We start from the raw sequence: 16,882 nt of genomic DNA, 5'->3' as shown, positions 1-16,882 counted from the left end.
TTCTAGCATGTGCTGGCTGACTTAGCATGATAGGAGTGTGATTGCTGTTTGCAATTATATATATATATATTAATACTGTCATTGAATTATTCTGTCCAATAAAAGTGTTAACACACCAAAGTTGGACCAAAAAATAATTTATAACAGCAATCACACTCCTATCATGCCTAGGCAGCCACTACAAGCTGGAATATGGGCATGAAAGGAATGTGATTATGGACTCTCTATGCCAAGCTATCCCCCAACACTTACACATCCATGCTATCGGAAACCCTCATTCACAAACATTCAGCACAACACCCATCACTCTCACACACTTACATTCAGCACAACACCCATCACTCTCACACACTTACTAATCCACTCTCCCTGAATCTTGTCCTACCTTTTCTTCTTTCACTCTCACTTTTCCTCCTCCTCCTCTTCTTCTTCTTCCTGTCCTGTGCACTGAGCGCGGAAGACGGTGGGCGTGGCTTCAGTGTTGTGCGCCGGGATTTGACATCAAGTCCCGGCGCACAGCCACTGTTGCCGCGCACATCGTTTCTGAAGGCGTGCCGGCATGGTGGCACCCCTCAGATGAGCGGCAGCCGGGGCGGACCACCCCCCTCCCCCGCCAGGTTCGCTACTGGCATGACGGCCGCATTCAATCTTGCTCGCGGCCGCTTGGTTTTTAACTTTGCGGCTGCATTGAATGCTCGTCTGCCGGTCGTCCGTCCGGCCCACCGGCCCGGATTTAGGGCGGCCTGGGGGGCAATTGCCCCCTTGCCCCCCGGCCCAGCCCGCCCCTGGCGCTATCTGTAGTTATATGACAAGTTAGAAAATTTGTTCGGCCAAACGTATCTCATACACTGAAAATAACTGGGAGAGGCAAATGGTCCACTGCATATTGGGGCTTCAGCAGAATACCCCCATGTATTTGCAAGAGGGACACCATGGAAATTTGAAGAGACCTCTAAGTTGTCATATGAATTAAGGTGCATTAGGTGGCTGGAGTGTCCCTCTAAAAGATGAGCGCCAACCTATTTTGTGGCGTCTTTTGTTGGCACCTACACACAATTGAGAGAATTGTTTTTACAAAACCCACGTTGATCGGGCATCTCTTAGAAGTTTATAGTATTTTGGTTTATGTTATGTCCCACCTGCAGAGGGTGCTGGAGAGTTTAGTGTGAGTTGTAGCAACTGGAGTTTGGAGCTAACCAGCTCAGCATGGCAGTTGTATGTTATGAAGCTATGCACAATAAAGAAGCCTGTTTTACCCTTAACTGAGAGAGCATCAATCTATGCATAGGAGGTATCAAAACAGGTACCACATCTGTAACAGAAATATACATACGGTTGCTAATTATTTTTTACTTATCTTTATGCTAGAATAGCAGTGTCTTTTGTGCACTTGCAATACCTTTATAAACCACCTTTTGCTCCATACACAATGTAATATCTGTGAACCCGAAGAAATTTAATTAATTCAGAACAAATCTTACTTTTGTGCACAACACAAACAAATTTTGCATATAGCTTGCAAATCACAGGAAGGCAGGTGTTTTGTTTTTTTAGGAATTTTTCCAGTGGCAAGACTTCTCATTTTAATGGTTTTCTTTCCAACAAATAATCAATGCAAAAGATTTAGTAGTTATAAAAGATTTATTGGATTGATAAAGTAAAAAATTATGACCAGCATACTTTGTTTCATCATTAAAGCTGCAAAAAGCAGTTACTTATCATTGCAATATAGAAACAGACCATGAAAATACGTAATGTAATTTAAGCTTTGCATATGCTTTATATATGGTTGAAGCAGTTTGGTCAAATTACTGATATCATGACTTTGTTATGTTCACTTTATCTTCAAATCTTTCATTGCAGATTCCAGACTCTTTGGGATAAGCAAAAACAATATTATAAGTTATATATATATAAGTTCATTCAATTGTTTTATTAAATGATAGCACAAATACTTGGCTCTGAAGTAAAAACTTTGGGGGCTTTTTTCCCCTAATGTTTTGTTTACTTAATATTTTGTTAACTTGTCAACTAGCATACAAATTATGAAAAAAGGTGGAGGGTTTAGAAAGGTTCCATAACTAACCATAGTATTATGTGTTTCTACAAGGTGGGTATAAATAAATACTGAAATATCACTGAAACTTCTTCTAAACAAACTTTTTATATAGCTAATGCTTTTAATTTAAGCTAATGGTTTGTTCATTAATGCGCTGTTTTAACAGACCCATTTACAAACTTACAGTGTACAAAAGTACAGTGTTTGAAGACTTTGCTTTTCTATAATTTAGAATTTTATTTTGTTGTTTTTATTTCAAATCTAACTTATTGTATAAAGGACATTAACCAGTATAGGAGTGTGTTGCCTACCTTGATGTCCCAGATGCACATTCCTCCATCCATTCCTGTAGTGCAGAACTTGACACATTTTGCTTTACCCCCACTGAGCGCAGATATTTGACTGTGACATAGATGAAAGTTAATGCACGATCCTATAGCACTTTTTCATAGAGTGAGTTTATATAGTTATACAGCTTCAACTGTTCCTAATTGGTGTAGAAGACTGGCACCACCTTCCTCAGGTGCTTCTAGACTAAAATCTACTGCTGCGCTCTCACCTCCAAAAACATGAATGAAATTGGGAGGGGGTAAATTATACTTTAACTCATGCCCCTCAATTGTATTTTACGATATCAATTGCCAGCATAGCTTAAGCTATCATTTGTTTTAGTTGTTGCCTCTTTTTTCCCAATCTAGCTCTTCCCACTTATCATTGTGCCTGTTCCATCCTTACGTGATGCTATTCTTGTGCAATGAATCGAGGGAGACATTGTTTGTATCACTGCTAGCCTTCTTATCCAGGTTTTGGAATCTCTCACGTGCAGTCAGTCCTCTCTGTGAGCTCTGCTTGGGGACATCCAACTTGGCTCCAAAACTCAGGATCCCCTGGGCTTCATCATAGGTGTACAGCAGAGGGTAACAATCATGACCCTGGAAAAGCAAAAAAAAAAAAGTGGTGCATATGTATAATTTCTGAGAATATATTGTGTTACAAATTCTATTTGCGTGGATAAAAATATATTTGCATATATGATTTTTCCACTGTACTATAAAATTGCATGTGCGCCAAGAGACGATAAGGTAGACCATTTTCAGCAAAGATGAAAAGGCCACAGCTCCCAATGTCTCATGCTTGCTAGAAAAACTTAGTAGGGAACCTATTTACGAGAAAAAGCTAGTCAGGCACCATGTTAGCCTTGCGTAACCAAGTGCAATGGGTCACCAAGATAAAGGCATTTCTTGATTGTAAGGGTAAATTCCACACTGAACATCTATTTTCTTATTCTTCAGCTTCTTTTTCTGCATCTTTTGTAGGTAAAGTTCAAGTCCCAGTCTTGTACACCAATTTGTGTTCCTTTTTGCATCAATTAACAGGCATGTAGTTGGTATGTTAGCTGCTTGGATTTTATTCCAGTCTCACTGTGCCAACTTATCTTGAGAAGGTAGCCATGAATATATGCGGGTGTACTTAATTATTTGCATTTATTGTGGGTGCTAAATTCTAAATAGATTATTAACGCATGATTTTGTCCACCTACTAGTTAATCTAAACTTTAGACAAAAATGCATTTAGTTATTTTGAAAATAGAATGAAACTAAATATAATAGCCAATACAATTACATGATGATTATTGACATGTCATTGAACATTTCAGTTATCATACAAAAGAAAAACATCCCACCTAAACGGTACACCACATCATTTTATACACACACAAAAAAAACCTTTTAAAGTTACTTACTGCAGCAACCAGGCTGTTTTCAGTGATAAAGGTCAAACACAGGAGAGGCAGAGTGTCTGTCATCAGGGATGTGACCCTGCCAAAGGAAAGCATTGATTAGGAGAGTGGCAATCAAAAGAATAGTCTTTAACCCCTTAAGGACCAGGCTGTGTTTTATCTTTTGTACCATTGGGACCGAGGCTGTTTCAACACTTTTGCGGTGTTTGTGTTTAGATGTAATTTTCTCCTCACTCATTTAGTGAACCCACACAAATTATATGGGTTTTTTTCAGGACAAGAAGGGCTTTCTTCAGATACCATAGTTTTGATCATATTATCTAATTTCCCATAAAAAAAATAATAAAATATGATGAAAAATTTAAAAAAAAACCCCACATTTTCTGACTTTTACCCCAAAAATATTTTACTCATCCAAAAAAGGTAATGAAAAAACCTACTAACTATATTTTACTGTTTGTCCTGAGTTTAGAAATACCCAATGTTTTTATGTTTTTTTGCTTTTTTCTGCACGTTATGGAGCATTAAGTACAAGTAGCGTTTTGCTATTTCAAAACCATTTTTTCCAAATCTGGTAATTCTTCCCATGTGCCATTTCGGGTATCGTTGAAGCCGGCCAACGCAATTTACCCCATCAAATCATATATTTTTGAAAACTAGACACCCCAAGGTATTTCAAATGCTAGAATTTTAACTCTTTCCATGCACTAATTCTTCCACCAGTCTTTGTCAAACTTTGTGGTAGTAATTTATTTTGTGTTTTTTATCGCTAAAATTGCTCTTCAGGTATGGATTTACAGCTCCTGGTATACCACACTTTCAACAACACCCCAATATGTGTTCAGCAACATCTCCCGAGTACAGTCATGCATGGGTTTGTCAGGTTGTTTGGGAGGTAAAATGCCACATTTAGGAAGTGCACATTTTTTAACTTGGAACTTTTACATCTGGTCATTCTGCCCCCATGTCCTAATAGGACCATCTTTGAAGACGGCTAACTCAATTTACCCCATCATACCATACATTTTTGAAAAATAGACACCCCAAGGTATTTCAAATGCTAGTATTTTAACCCTTTCCATGCATGAGATTCTACCACCAGCCTTTGGCACACTTTGTGGTAGTATTTTTTTTAAACAAGTTGTACTTTGGGTATAAATTTATAGCTCCAGGTATACATCACTATCAAACAACACCCCAATGTGTGTTCAGGAACATCTCCCGAGTGCAGTCATACCCCACATGTAAGAGTTTGTCTGGTGTTTGGGGTTAAAATGCCACATTTTGGAAGTGCGCTTTTTTTTCCCCATTACGGTCAGTCTGTGCCTATGCCCTATCTTTGAGCCCGGCCACTCCAATTTACCCCATCAAACCATTAATTTTTTTTAAATTAGACACCCCTTGGGTGTTTGAAATGCTTTTATTTAAATTCTTCCGTCTCAGGATTTTTGGGAAGATACAGCGCTAATTTTAGCATTTGCTCATAATAATAAACTCTATTTTTTTATTTTATTCTTTTTGGACTTTTTTTTTTACATTTTGCTGGAACTGGATTTTAAATGTTACCATGTTTTTTTTAACCTTTTTTTTCTCATTATTTTTTTTTATTTTACTAATCACATAGTGATTAGAAAGCTGGGCTCCATTGACTTGTATGGTTGAATGCAGTACCTGATCGAGGCATTCCAGCGACACCATTGAAGTTTAGGAGGTGATTGTTGATCGCCTCCTAAACGCTTTTAAAACGGGCGTCCACATACAATGTATGGCGGTTGTTGACGCCCCGCGGAGGGGCCAGACATGGCCCATGATGCCGATTTCTGTGTTGCTGAATGCCTCGACATTGAGGCATTACAGCAACACCGTTTAAGCTTAGAAAGTGATTGTTGATCACTTTCTAAGCTTGTTTAAGTCTCATGACGTGTCAGGCACATCATGGGTCGTTAAGTGACCGTTTTGCATGACGTGCCTGACCCGGCAATGGACGTTAAGGGGTTAAATACCGTTTATTTTTAGCCTTTAGTTAGGTGATACAGCATTAACACTCATTGGCTATAAGGCACTTGAGTACGTACTGACAGGCCTTGATTTCAGAACAGGAGTGGGAGAAGCCTTTCTTTTGGACCTTGCAAGTGAGCAAATGTATTGAAAAGGAAGTTTAATCTACATAACATTTCTCATGATCGTGTCATTGATGTATTAAAACAGGCAGTAGTTTGTGCTTATTATTTTCCAATCTATTTCTTTTGTTTGTTTTTTTTTAAATATATTTTTCATTTTTTTTTATTTTACCTAACTGAAGCTGGTAACAATGGCAAAAGTTAAGAAAACAAATATAATCCATTTCCTATATTGAATTTGCTTTTTGTTACTATACCCTGTCAGCAGGCAGCTTCAACCAAAAGGAAGCAATCTCTTAATGGAGAGGAAAATAACTGCTGCCAATGTATACACATGAGCTGGGTTTCTAATACCTATTCCCTTAGTATCCTGTTTGTTAATGCCTTGCAGATTTCCTACAGTATTTGTGTTTTCATTGATGTAAACTTCTTACAAACACATCTCCTCTCTATCTTCTGCTCATCTCTGTATACATGTGCTTATAGCTTGTTTTATCTTGCTAGACCCAGTCAACATTTTTTACATTATTTATTTTTCATCACTGTACCCATCTACACAACTTTCAATGTGGCATAATGGATCCTGCTGCCACTCTATTAAAAAAAAAAAAAATAAGACATAGTAGTCCTAGTCCTCCTCTTACCTCATCTTTTTGGTAGCATCAGCAATACTAATAGTACTGTCATGGCTCACCCAGGCCATGCGGTCTCCGCTGTGTGAGAAACAGACACTGTGAACCCATCCACAACTGGTGCTGGACTCAAACATCAACTCTCCAAAAGGCATCTTGGAGCCCCAAGGAGTTGGAGCAGGGCGTTCCTCTACTTCCTTAATATAGGATGAAAAGATCCTGTGGAAAGGCATTGTTACAACATTTGTGTATGAAAGACAGACTGGCATGACCCAGAGTGCAGCAAAATGTGGTTTACCCTTTGAAGAAAAATGTTTTGAATAGATCCAGAAGAATAGGCTTCATGCTAGACCCAACAGTTACACACATACACTGAATTCTTGAAAGTACAAATAATAAATGCCACACACCAAAAAAACAAGCAATTAAAGTAATATGCAAAGTAAAAACTATCTTTTGTTAGATTTATGATTAAAAACACATTCCATGGCAAAATGACGAGTGGTGAGATCGCCCTCACACTTTGACAAAAGACAATGCCTTTATCACATTGCTACCCTTGATAAAAGCATCTTCTCTGCCAACATGCTGGTGTGATCACCAACCGCACCATTTACGTTCTTTTGCCACTGATCATTTTCACTGTAGCATGCACTGCTGTATCTAATAAACTTTGTTATTTAACATATCACTTCAGATGCTTGTTTTTTCATTTAGTGTTATGTATGTATTCAGTGCTAATTTCCTGTACAGACACACATATTTTGCTGGCACTCAATATCCTTTGTGCATAGTTTTGACTATCCTGTTTGGCCCTGCACCCTACATACTCATTTGCACAGCTTGGTTCTTCACCATCATTCCTGTATCAACATAATTTAAGCCTTTGGCTTCCAAACAGGTTTTTTAAACTTAAAAATACATTTATCTTGTGTAGTAACAGATGCCACCATATTTTCTTTGTGAAACCTGTCATGATATTACACTGTAAGATTTTAAGCTGACCTATATTATTATTATTATTACACTGTTACCTTTTTATCTACATATGGCTTACTGTATGTATACTGATACCGATCAGCCATAACATTATGACCACCTGACTAATATTGTGTAGGTCCCCCTTTTGCTGTCAAAACAGCCCTGACCCATCGAGGCATGGACTCCACTAGACCTCTGAAGGTGGCACCAAGGCGTTAGCAGTATCCCTTAAGAACTGTAAGTTGCAAGGTGGGGCCACCAAGGATCGGACTGGTTTGTCCAGCACATCCCACAGTTGCTTGATTGGATTGAGATCTGGGGAATTTGGAGGCCAAGTCAACATTTTGGACTCATTGTGGTGTTCCTCAATCCATTCCTGTACCGTTTTTGCTTTGTGGCAGGGCACTTTTATCCTGCTGAAAGAGGCCAATGCCATCAGGAAATACCATATCCACGAAAGGATGTAGATGGTCTCCAACAGGTAGGTGGTACGTGTCAAAGTAAAATACACACGAATGGCAGGACCATTTCCCAGGAGAACATTGACAAAGCATTATACTTTGTCTCCCCCATTTCTGAGCCTAGTGTATTTTATTTACTTATGTTATTTTATTTCTAATCTGTCTGGGAGCTCTTGGTTTTTCTTCAACTGAACTAAACCCCGGACCCGGAAATTTCAATGTATCTCAGTTACAGTTATTCATAGACAGAAATGTTTTATAATTAATACAATAGTCTAATCCACCCTTTCTCATTATCTCAGGCCCACCAGACCTTTCGTTTTTCTTATTCTTTACCAAGACACTGATCATTACTATACCTGCTTTTAAAATCACTAGATCCAGCTGCAAGGAGGACATTATTCGGATGCCAGTCCAGACTCAGCACGGTAGAACGGATTGGCTTCTTAATGTGCTTGCAAACCCACCTGCAGGAAGAGGTAGAAGGCGGTAGATTACCTCTCACAAAAGACATTGAAGCACTACAAGAAGCTTCAATTACCAAGCAAAAACAATAGTGCTTTATATTTGGTGGCATTATATATACACACATGAGTATAGTAGAAAGATAGCACTTCATGTCCATACATAAACATTCTTCTTGAGAAGAATATTTAAAGGAGAAGAAGCTGGAAAGGCATTGTTAAGATTAGGGCTGAAACAACTAATCGATAAAATCAATAATAATCGATAATGAACAGCGATCGGATTATAACACTAGAATCCAGATCCCCCGCAACGCTGCAGGGGACCTGGATTCCCCTCACTGTCGGCCGGTCTCTCACTTCCGTCTCTCTCCCCCTCCCATACACCCCTCTGACTCCTCCCCCCTCCCATACATTACTCTGCCTCTCTACCCGGCTCCGTTACTGACTTCATAGAAGCCTCAGCGTAAGTGAAGGGCAGTAACGGAGGCTGTCTGTGCGCATCGTACAGACCCCCACCGGCTGACAGAGAATCATCCTCTCTGTCAGCCGGTGGGGGTCTGCATCGCACAGACAGCCTCCGTTACTCACCTTCACTTACACTGAGGCTTCTATGAAGCTTCAGTGAAAGTTCCTGTCAGTAACGGAGCCGGGTAGAGAGGCAGAGCGGTGTATGGGAGGGGGGAGGAGTCAGAGGGGTGTATGGGATCCACCCTCCCATACACCACTCTGGCTCCTCCCCCTCCCATACGGCACTCTGCCTCTCTACCCGGCTCCCTGGTGTCTTGTGAACCTCCGTGGCTGACAGGAGGCAGAGTGGAGTATGGCAGGGGGGAGGAGGCAGAGTGAAGTATGGGAGGGGGGAGGAGGCAGAGTGGAGTATGGGAGAGGGGAGGAGGCAAAGTGATGTATGGGAGGGGGAGGAGCCAAAGTGATGTATGGGAGGGGGAGGAGGCAGAGTGGTGTATGGGAGGGGGAGGAGGCAGAGTGGTGTATGGGAGGGGGAGGAGGCAGAGTGGAGTATGGGAGGGGGCAAAGTGGTATATGGGAGGGGGAGGAGGCAGAGTGGTGTGTGGGAGGGGGAGGAGCCAGAGTGGTGTATGGGAGGGGGGGAGCCAGAGTGGTGTATGGGAGGGGGAGGAGCCAGAGTCGAGTATGGGTGAGTTATAGTGGTGTATGGGGGGTATTATGAATTTCAGGGCATATAGGGGGTATAAGGCATATCATGGGGGCATAAAACATATCTGGGGTAAAAGGTATATCAGGGGGCTCAGTGGGATATCACTGGCATATAAGAGGTATAAGGCATATATGGGGGCAGAGTGGCAAGCTGGGGGTCAGATGTGCATAACCGGTAAATTGGTAAATAAAAAAAATTTAAACAAGGCTTTTTCTCATAGTTTTTATTAAATATGAAAAATAGTTAACATATGAATTAATATTTACTAATAACTTTGTATTAAAACCTAGTTTGAGAAACACAGTGTTTGGGTTCTTGTAGCTTTTATTATTATGTCAGTAAAATAAGAAGGTGAATAGAGAGAGAGAGGCCATTGTGATAAAGAGATGAAAGTGTAAATTGTACGTTTTTTATTACATTATTTTAAATTGAATTTTTTTTTTATTTTTTTATCCGATTAATCGATTAATCGAAAAAATAATCGGCCAACTAATCGATTATTAAAATAATCGTTAGTTGCAGCCCTAGTTAAGATAATGATATCAGTCAAGGTACCGCAGAACAAACATCCATATGTAGATGCACCTGATGAAGCCGTGATAGAAGGTCCCCCATATCTTTAAACATCATAACCACACTTAACATAAAACGCGTAGTGCTACTGTTTTTTTGAACCTCCGGAGAGCCTGCGAGACGTCACACAAGAATCCGAAAGCAACCAGCGCGCTATAGAAGAAAGACGCCAACGGACTGTTTTAGGTTTACCACCTTCCGTCTAATTAAATCTACATATGGATGTTTGTTCTGCGGTACCTTGACCGATCTTATTTATTCCTTAATATCCATGCATATAGCACTTTATTAGTGCTGTTGTAAAGTGTGAGTTTGATACTGCATCACTTTTTGATCTTACCAACCCTGTATTTAGAGGTTGCGCTATGTATTATTTGTTGTTTTTTTATGTTTCATGTTACAAGTTTTAAACATTCGGATAGAAGATCCTCCTACATTCTGATATAAGTATATGTACTCATTTTTTATATTTCTTTCTTTATTGCCCTTTATTTTATTTTTTGGTATCACAGGGTGTGACCAACACGATTTATATATTGAGTTTTTATTGATTTAGTGATTTATTACTCACAGCTCACTTACTCTAAGTCACTTTATTGTTGGGTTTGGAGCTTTTATTGTTGTTTTGTTAGCGCTGTATTTCACCACCTGTTAGTTTTTTCTATTGTTAAGATAATGTTCAATTAAATCACATTGCATGTCAAGAATAACTGTACTAACCAATCATTTTCTTGTTCAAAGTAGCAGATGGAGATTAGTCTGGAGCCACTGCCCACAGCAAATTTATTTTCCTTAGGAGACCACTTCACGCAGCGTGCAGCTCGGTTGATTCTCAGAATTACCAATGTTGGTTTCCATACATTGTTCTTCAGAGTCCACACGTAGGCATTTCTGTCAGTACCACATGTCACAATGCGATTGCTATCAGGAGCCCAGTCGATACCTACAGGTATGTAGCAAAAAATAATTCTGAAAGATCTTGAGGCTAGACACCAAGAGCCCTTAGACAGATCTCCACATTACTGAGCAGATCCACACATTTTATACCCCATAGTCTGTCTTGCCCGCAAGCGAAACACTGCTAAATAGCCAGCCCGTAAACTTCTTAAACCTCAACGTTTTCACTTTAAGCTTTTATTGCTGTTCTAGACCAACTGCATAAGCTATTATTTGTTTGAATCCATATTTCCCTCTAGTGAGCTATAGTTCCTATTTACACAAAATACCTAGTAGAATCCCAGAGAACCACCACAACTTGCTAGATCCACAAATATATGGATGTTGCCAAATACTTTACATTTTACATTATTTCAGCTCCATGAATTAATATTTCAAGTGGTGGGACAGAATAACACCACACAAATAACACACCTGTAACTTGGCCATTATGTTCTTTCAGCTCATGGATTTTGGTCCATTTATCACCCTGCTTTTTGTAGATGTGAACATCATGGCTATTTGGACAAAAGGCAATTTCTGTATTTAAAAAAAAGGAACAAACATGTTTTGTTTAGTTAACCAACCAAGAAGTGAAGAATGGATACATACGTACACAGGTTATAGAAGGGAAGGAAGTGGTAGAAACATGCATAGTCTTGCTACATAGCCTATACGTTTTTCTGGCTTTTTTATTTACATAGTATACAGTGTCTTACAACTGACAAAGAAGGCTGGCGAGGTGACAAGGGGAAAAATACGTCCCCCAGCTGCATTTTTTTTGTAAAAAGGTAGTTAGCCTAGTCTCCATTCAGAGATGTTATAAAAAGTTATAATTCATAAAAGGACTCTGAGTGAAACAGTTTCATTCATTGGTAAGCCCGGGGGTTAGTTTCTCTTCTAACTTAATGGCAGCCATCCTAAAGTGTAAAGTGGCATTTTATCACAAGCCTGTCAGCCATCTAATAGAACCCAAATTGCCTACCTTTTGTTTATCTGTCCTAAACACGTTTACAATAACCGTGTTTAATACCAAAATGCAGTTAACGCTGAATAGATTTTAAACAGATTTTTATCCTTTTTAATACTGATTGATTTTCAATCAGTGACTAAGAAAGCTTGGATTATCTAATAGAGTGTATTTCTTAGCATGAAAACTATTTTGTTGGTTAACCCATTTTTGGAATTTAGTTATTGCCTGCCTATCTACAGAGAATGAGTTGGACTTATACAAAAATATGACTCCTTAGTATAAGTTAACTGAATTATTAAGGACAGCATTAGTATATGGTTTCCAATGTGATATAAATATATTTTTGTGCAATATGTATAAAACAAATACTGTAATGACTAAGCTCTTATGTGCCATAGAGAAGTGCTCTCACCCCTCCCATTAAAGTGGTGACTAACCCACTTCCTGCCTCCGGCTCTGGAGCTATTATTAACCCCTTGATAACAGAGACCTGAAAAACAACACTTAAAATTATAAACCCCAGAATGATTGCTACTGATATGTAGGTAGACTGACAATATGGAAGGGATTAATAATGGTGTGGGAGTTAATTAGTATTTATATAAATATTTAAAAGCATATCTGACGATGAGATCCTACTTCTCAAGTGCCCCTTCTTAAGAGGAACTATGCTTCATTGAGACTCAAATCCCACTTTCTTACCCTGATGGCCTCTTTTATGGGAGCTAATACATAATACATTATCATAGTTCTAAATGCCTTTCTCAGTTGTATAAGATCACAAAGAATGTATTGTAAATGATAGAGCCATCCCTATCAAGCCTCTAACCAGAACCTCCTAAAGCAAAAAGTGTACGAGAGATACCACAGAGGAATAAACACAGACACATACATGCATCTTTTCTCTTCTCTTAATTAAAATACTACTAGTTGGCTGATTTTTGAGGCAGGGTTATAATGGTGTGAGGCTTACAATCTGCTTTTCTCAAATATGTCACACATTGTCAGAGAAGCAAGGCTAGTATGCACTCACGGGTTCCATCTTTATTCCAGGCATGGCAGCTGATGGGTTCCAAAAGAAAGCTGTGGAATGCCATTTCTAAAATTCAAGAGCAGAAATAGTATAAGCACTGAGCCTCCAGCACATACATTATACTTCCATACTCCATCATTTCTCTCCTGGCTAACTTACTTTTTAAATCACTGGGTAACAATTATTTCAAGGACTCCAAGGTCAGTATTTTTATATTTTATGAACATCATACCTAAAGTATACTTTTTAGTATAGGTTTTGTTCTATTTTGCTAAGATTTTTTGAAGGCTCTTGGGTTAAGTATGTTTAGAAAAATCCTAGACTCTGCCATTCAGCGAATATATACTTTAACTTGTGTAATTATATAATATTTTGGTGTGTACACTATATAGATCTTTAAGAACATACATTTTACAAATGTAAAAAACAAAATAAAAAAGAAGAGTATCTGTGTAAGCACACATCCAATAAAAAAATGAGTCAAATACTTTCCATTTACAGTCTTCTGTGCTATAATTTTTGTGTTTTCTGTGTATGTACGGCAAAAGCTTCTTACTATTCCATGTTCTCACACAAGTGAATATTTACATGAAAATCTGCACAAATCCTGTATCCAAACAACATATACTTTATCAATATGTAACTTTTAACTCTTTCACAAAGCAATCCAAGTGAGTCACATTGACCACACTAGAAAAGGCACTGTCTGTCCATTCACCTAGCATGATATAGAGAATGCCATTTTGATAATGTATTGTAAGTGCTTCATATACATTTTTTAAATTAAGTTTGAAAAAAAATATTGTCTATAACACACCAAAATGCTTCATCAATGACCCCGTAATAAAACGTGTCATTTGTTTTCCAATATATATATATATATATATATATATAATCGACAACCAACATTTAAAATGTTATCTGATGTATCACATAATAGTTCCATATCAGGCAGATTGGCAATACCTTGTTAATATATATAATTTCTTGTATAGCCAGAGTGAGAATTATATATGTGGTTTGCACTGGACAGTGCAGTGTGCATTGACATTAATGGGGAAGTGGCTGTCCTATATAACTGAGCAACTGAGTTGTTCATCTCCTTCATTCTGAATTGTCATAAACACACCAATCACATTACTGGCTCCGAATTTCGTTATTGTTTTACTCTGATTAATACCGAAAAAAACCTAATATATTGGTATGCAGAGTCAATGTAAACACAAACCACCGTAACAAGTCCAGCTTCCTTCTGTGACGCTGGTAAAGGCAAAAACGTGGCCCCTTAATGCTCAAGAACCTGGGGATCTGGCCCCAGTTTGGAACTACAATGCTGCGTATGTGTCCGATTATAACGATTCCGGGAACAGAAAGAACTATCAGCATCGATCTAATGAACATAATTAACACTTACCAATATCTCTCGCTCTGGTTGTAAAGTAATTCGGAGCTGCGATCTGCGGACTCTGAGCAGTCAACACGGATGCAGCTTCTGGGCTTAATTACTAAAGTAAGCGACTGTCAGAGTTTAGCTGAACTTCCCTATTCCTCCGAGATATGCAGCCACTTCCTCGTACGTGGGCGGAGGGACCGAGCTAAATGCCTTAAGCAAGAAAATAAGAAGAAAAAAATAGCTGACATGCATGTTCCGCCCCCGCCCTTTCTGCTACTTGCTTTGCTGGCGTTCACATAGGGTGACACATCTGGAGACGTTGGAATAGTCCAATATTTTCCAGACGGCTGAAGCCAGCGAGCTCTTTGTATGTCTGAGGGGAAAGGGAGCAGTTGGCCCTACATTTTTATTGAAAAAAACACAGAGATCTAGACATTTAGCTAATCAGAGGTATGCTTCCTTCCCCATGAGAGCCCCTGATTGCTTAACCTCTCAAAATTACTTTAAAAATGTATAGAGAAAAAAAAATGGGACAGGGAAGGCTGACAAGAAGTAACACTGGCGCAAGTCCACCCGTAATTTCCCAGTAACGTACAACTGGAGTCAAGCTATCAGACACTTTCAAATCAGTGGTCATGCCATCAGACGCTTTTTCATTACATTAGCAAAAGGTGCATTAGACCTGGAAATGTGATAATAATCATATAATGTTACAATTTTTATTGGATTTTGCAGAGTTCTCACACAAATATATCTCCCTGCAAAATTAGATACGTTTATTAAACAAATTAAAGGTAAATATCCGCTCATATCTAGCAAATTACCTTTTATAACATTTCTGCATATATTACAAAATTCCACTGTTGGACCAACACATTTACACTGCACATATTTCACACACACACCCCTATATAATATCTTACAATATGGTGCATTTTTACTGTGGAAATTTAAAGATATAGCACCCCAATTACCAGCGCAGTACTTGATCAATGTCATATTTCAACATTCTACATGGGTTTAAAAAAAATGCCCCTCTATTATTTCTGAGAATATGGTGCATGTTTACTGTGGAAATTTAAAGCTATAGGGCCCCAAATATCAACCCAGTACACAGCAACCGTCATTTTTCAACATTCTACAGGGGGTTAAAAAAAATGTCCCCATTGGACCAATACAGTTACACTGCAGATATCTCAAACACATGCCCCTCTATTATTTCTGAGAATATGGTGCATTTTTACTCTGGAAATTTAAAGCTATAGGGCCCCAAATATCAGCCCAGTAGACAGCAACCATAATTTTTCAACATTCTACAGGGGGTTAAAAAAAAATTCCCTATTGGACCAATACAGTTACACTGCAGATATCTCAAACACATGCCCCTCTATTATTTCTGAGAATATGGTGCATTTTTACTGTGGAAATTTAAAGCTATAGGGCCCCAAATATCAGCCCAGTAGACAGCAACCATAATTTTTCAACATTCTACAGGGGGTTAAAAAAAAATTCCCCATTGGACCAATACAGTTACACTGCAGATATCTCAAACACATGCCCCTCTATTATTTCTGAGAATATGGTGCATTTTTACTGTGGAAATTTAAAGCTATAGGGCCACAAATATCATCCCAGTACACAGCAACCGTCATTTTTCAACATTCTACATGGGGTTAAAAAAAATTGCCCCATTGGACCAATACAGTTACACTGTATATATCTCAAACACATAACCCTCTATTATTTCTGAGAATATGGTGCATTTTTACTGTGAAAATTTAAAGCTATAGGGCCCCAAATATCAGCCCAGTAGACAGCAACCATCATTTTTCAACATTCTACAGGGAGTTAAAAAAAAATTCCCCATTGGACCAATACAGTTATACTGCAGATATCTCAAACACATGCCCCTCTATTATTTCTGAGAATATGGTGCATTTTTACTGTGGAAATTTAAAGCTATAGTGCCCCAAATATCAGCCCAGTAGACAGCAACCGTCATTTTTCAACATTCTACAGGGGGTTAAAAAAAATTTCCCTATTGGACCAATACAGTTACACTGCAGATATTTCAAACACATGCCCCTCTATTATTTCTGAGAATATGGTGCATTTTTACTGTGGAAATTTAAAGCTATAGGGCCCCAAATATCAGCCCAGTAGACAGCAACCGTCATTTTTCAACATTCTACAGGGGGTTAAAAAAAATTTCCCCATTGGACCAATACAGTTACACTGCAGATATCTCAAACACATGCCCCTCTATTATTTCTGAGAATATGGTGCATTTTTACTGTGGAAATTTAAAGCTATAGGGCCACAAATATCAGCCCAGT

General features: G+C 38.7%; 1 protein-coding gene across 1 annotated transcript; it reads right to left on the bottom strand.

The window, feature by feature from the left end:
- Positions 1–1,802: 1,802 nt before the first annotated feature.
- LOC149290686 (actin-related protein 2/3 complex subunit 1B-B) lies at positions 1,803–13,217 on the bottom strand. Its single transcript, XM_089488483.1, has 9 exons — positions 13,154–13,217; positions 11,583–11,687; positions 10,932–11,154; positions 8,354–8,461; positions 6,565–6,771; positions 3,804–3,879; positions 2,795–2,991; positions 2,371–2,461; positions 1,803–1,873 (listed from the first exon to the last, which is right to left on the bottom strand). Exons 1-9 carry the CDS (start codon positions 13,215–13,217, stop codon positions 1,835–1,837), a joined length of 1,110 nt encoding a protein of 369 aa, XP_089344609.1. The 3' UTR covers positions 1,803–1,834.
- Positions 13,218–16,882: the final 3,665 nt, after the last annotated feature.

Source organism: Sceloporus occidentalis, unplaced genomic scaffold (genome assembly GCF_023333645.1).
Source record: "Sceloporus occidentalis isolate IW3139 unplaced genomic scaffold, rSceOcc1.0.p SCAF_38, whole genome shotgun sequence".
NCBI classification, from domain to species: domain Eukaryota; kingdom Metazoa; phylum Chordata; class Lepidosauria; order Squamata; family Phrynosomatidae; genus Sceloporus; species Sceloporus occidentalis.
This window is presented reverse-complemented; position numbering and strand designations above follow the sequence as displayed.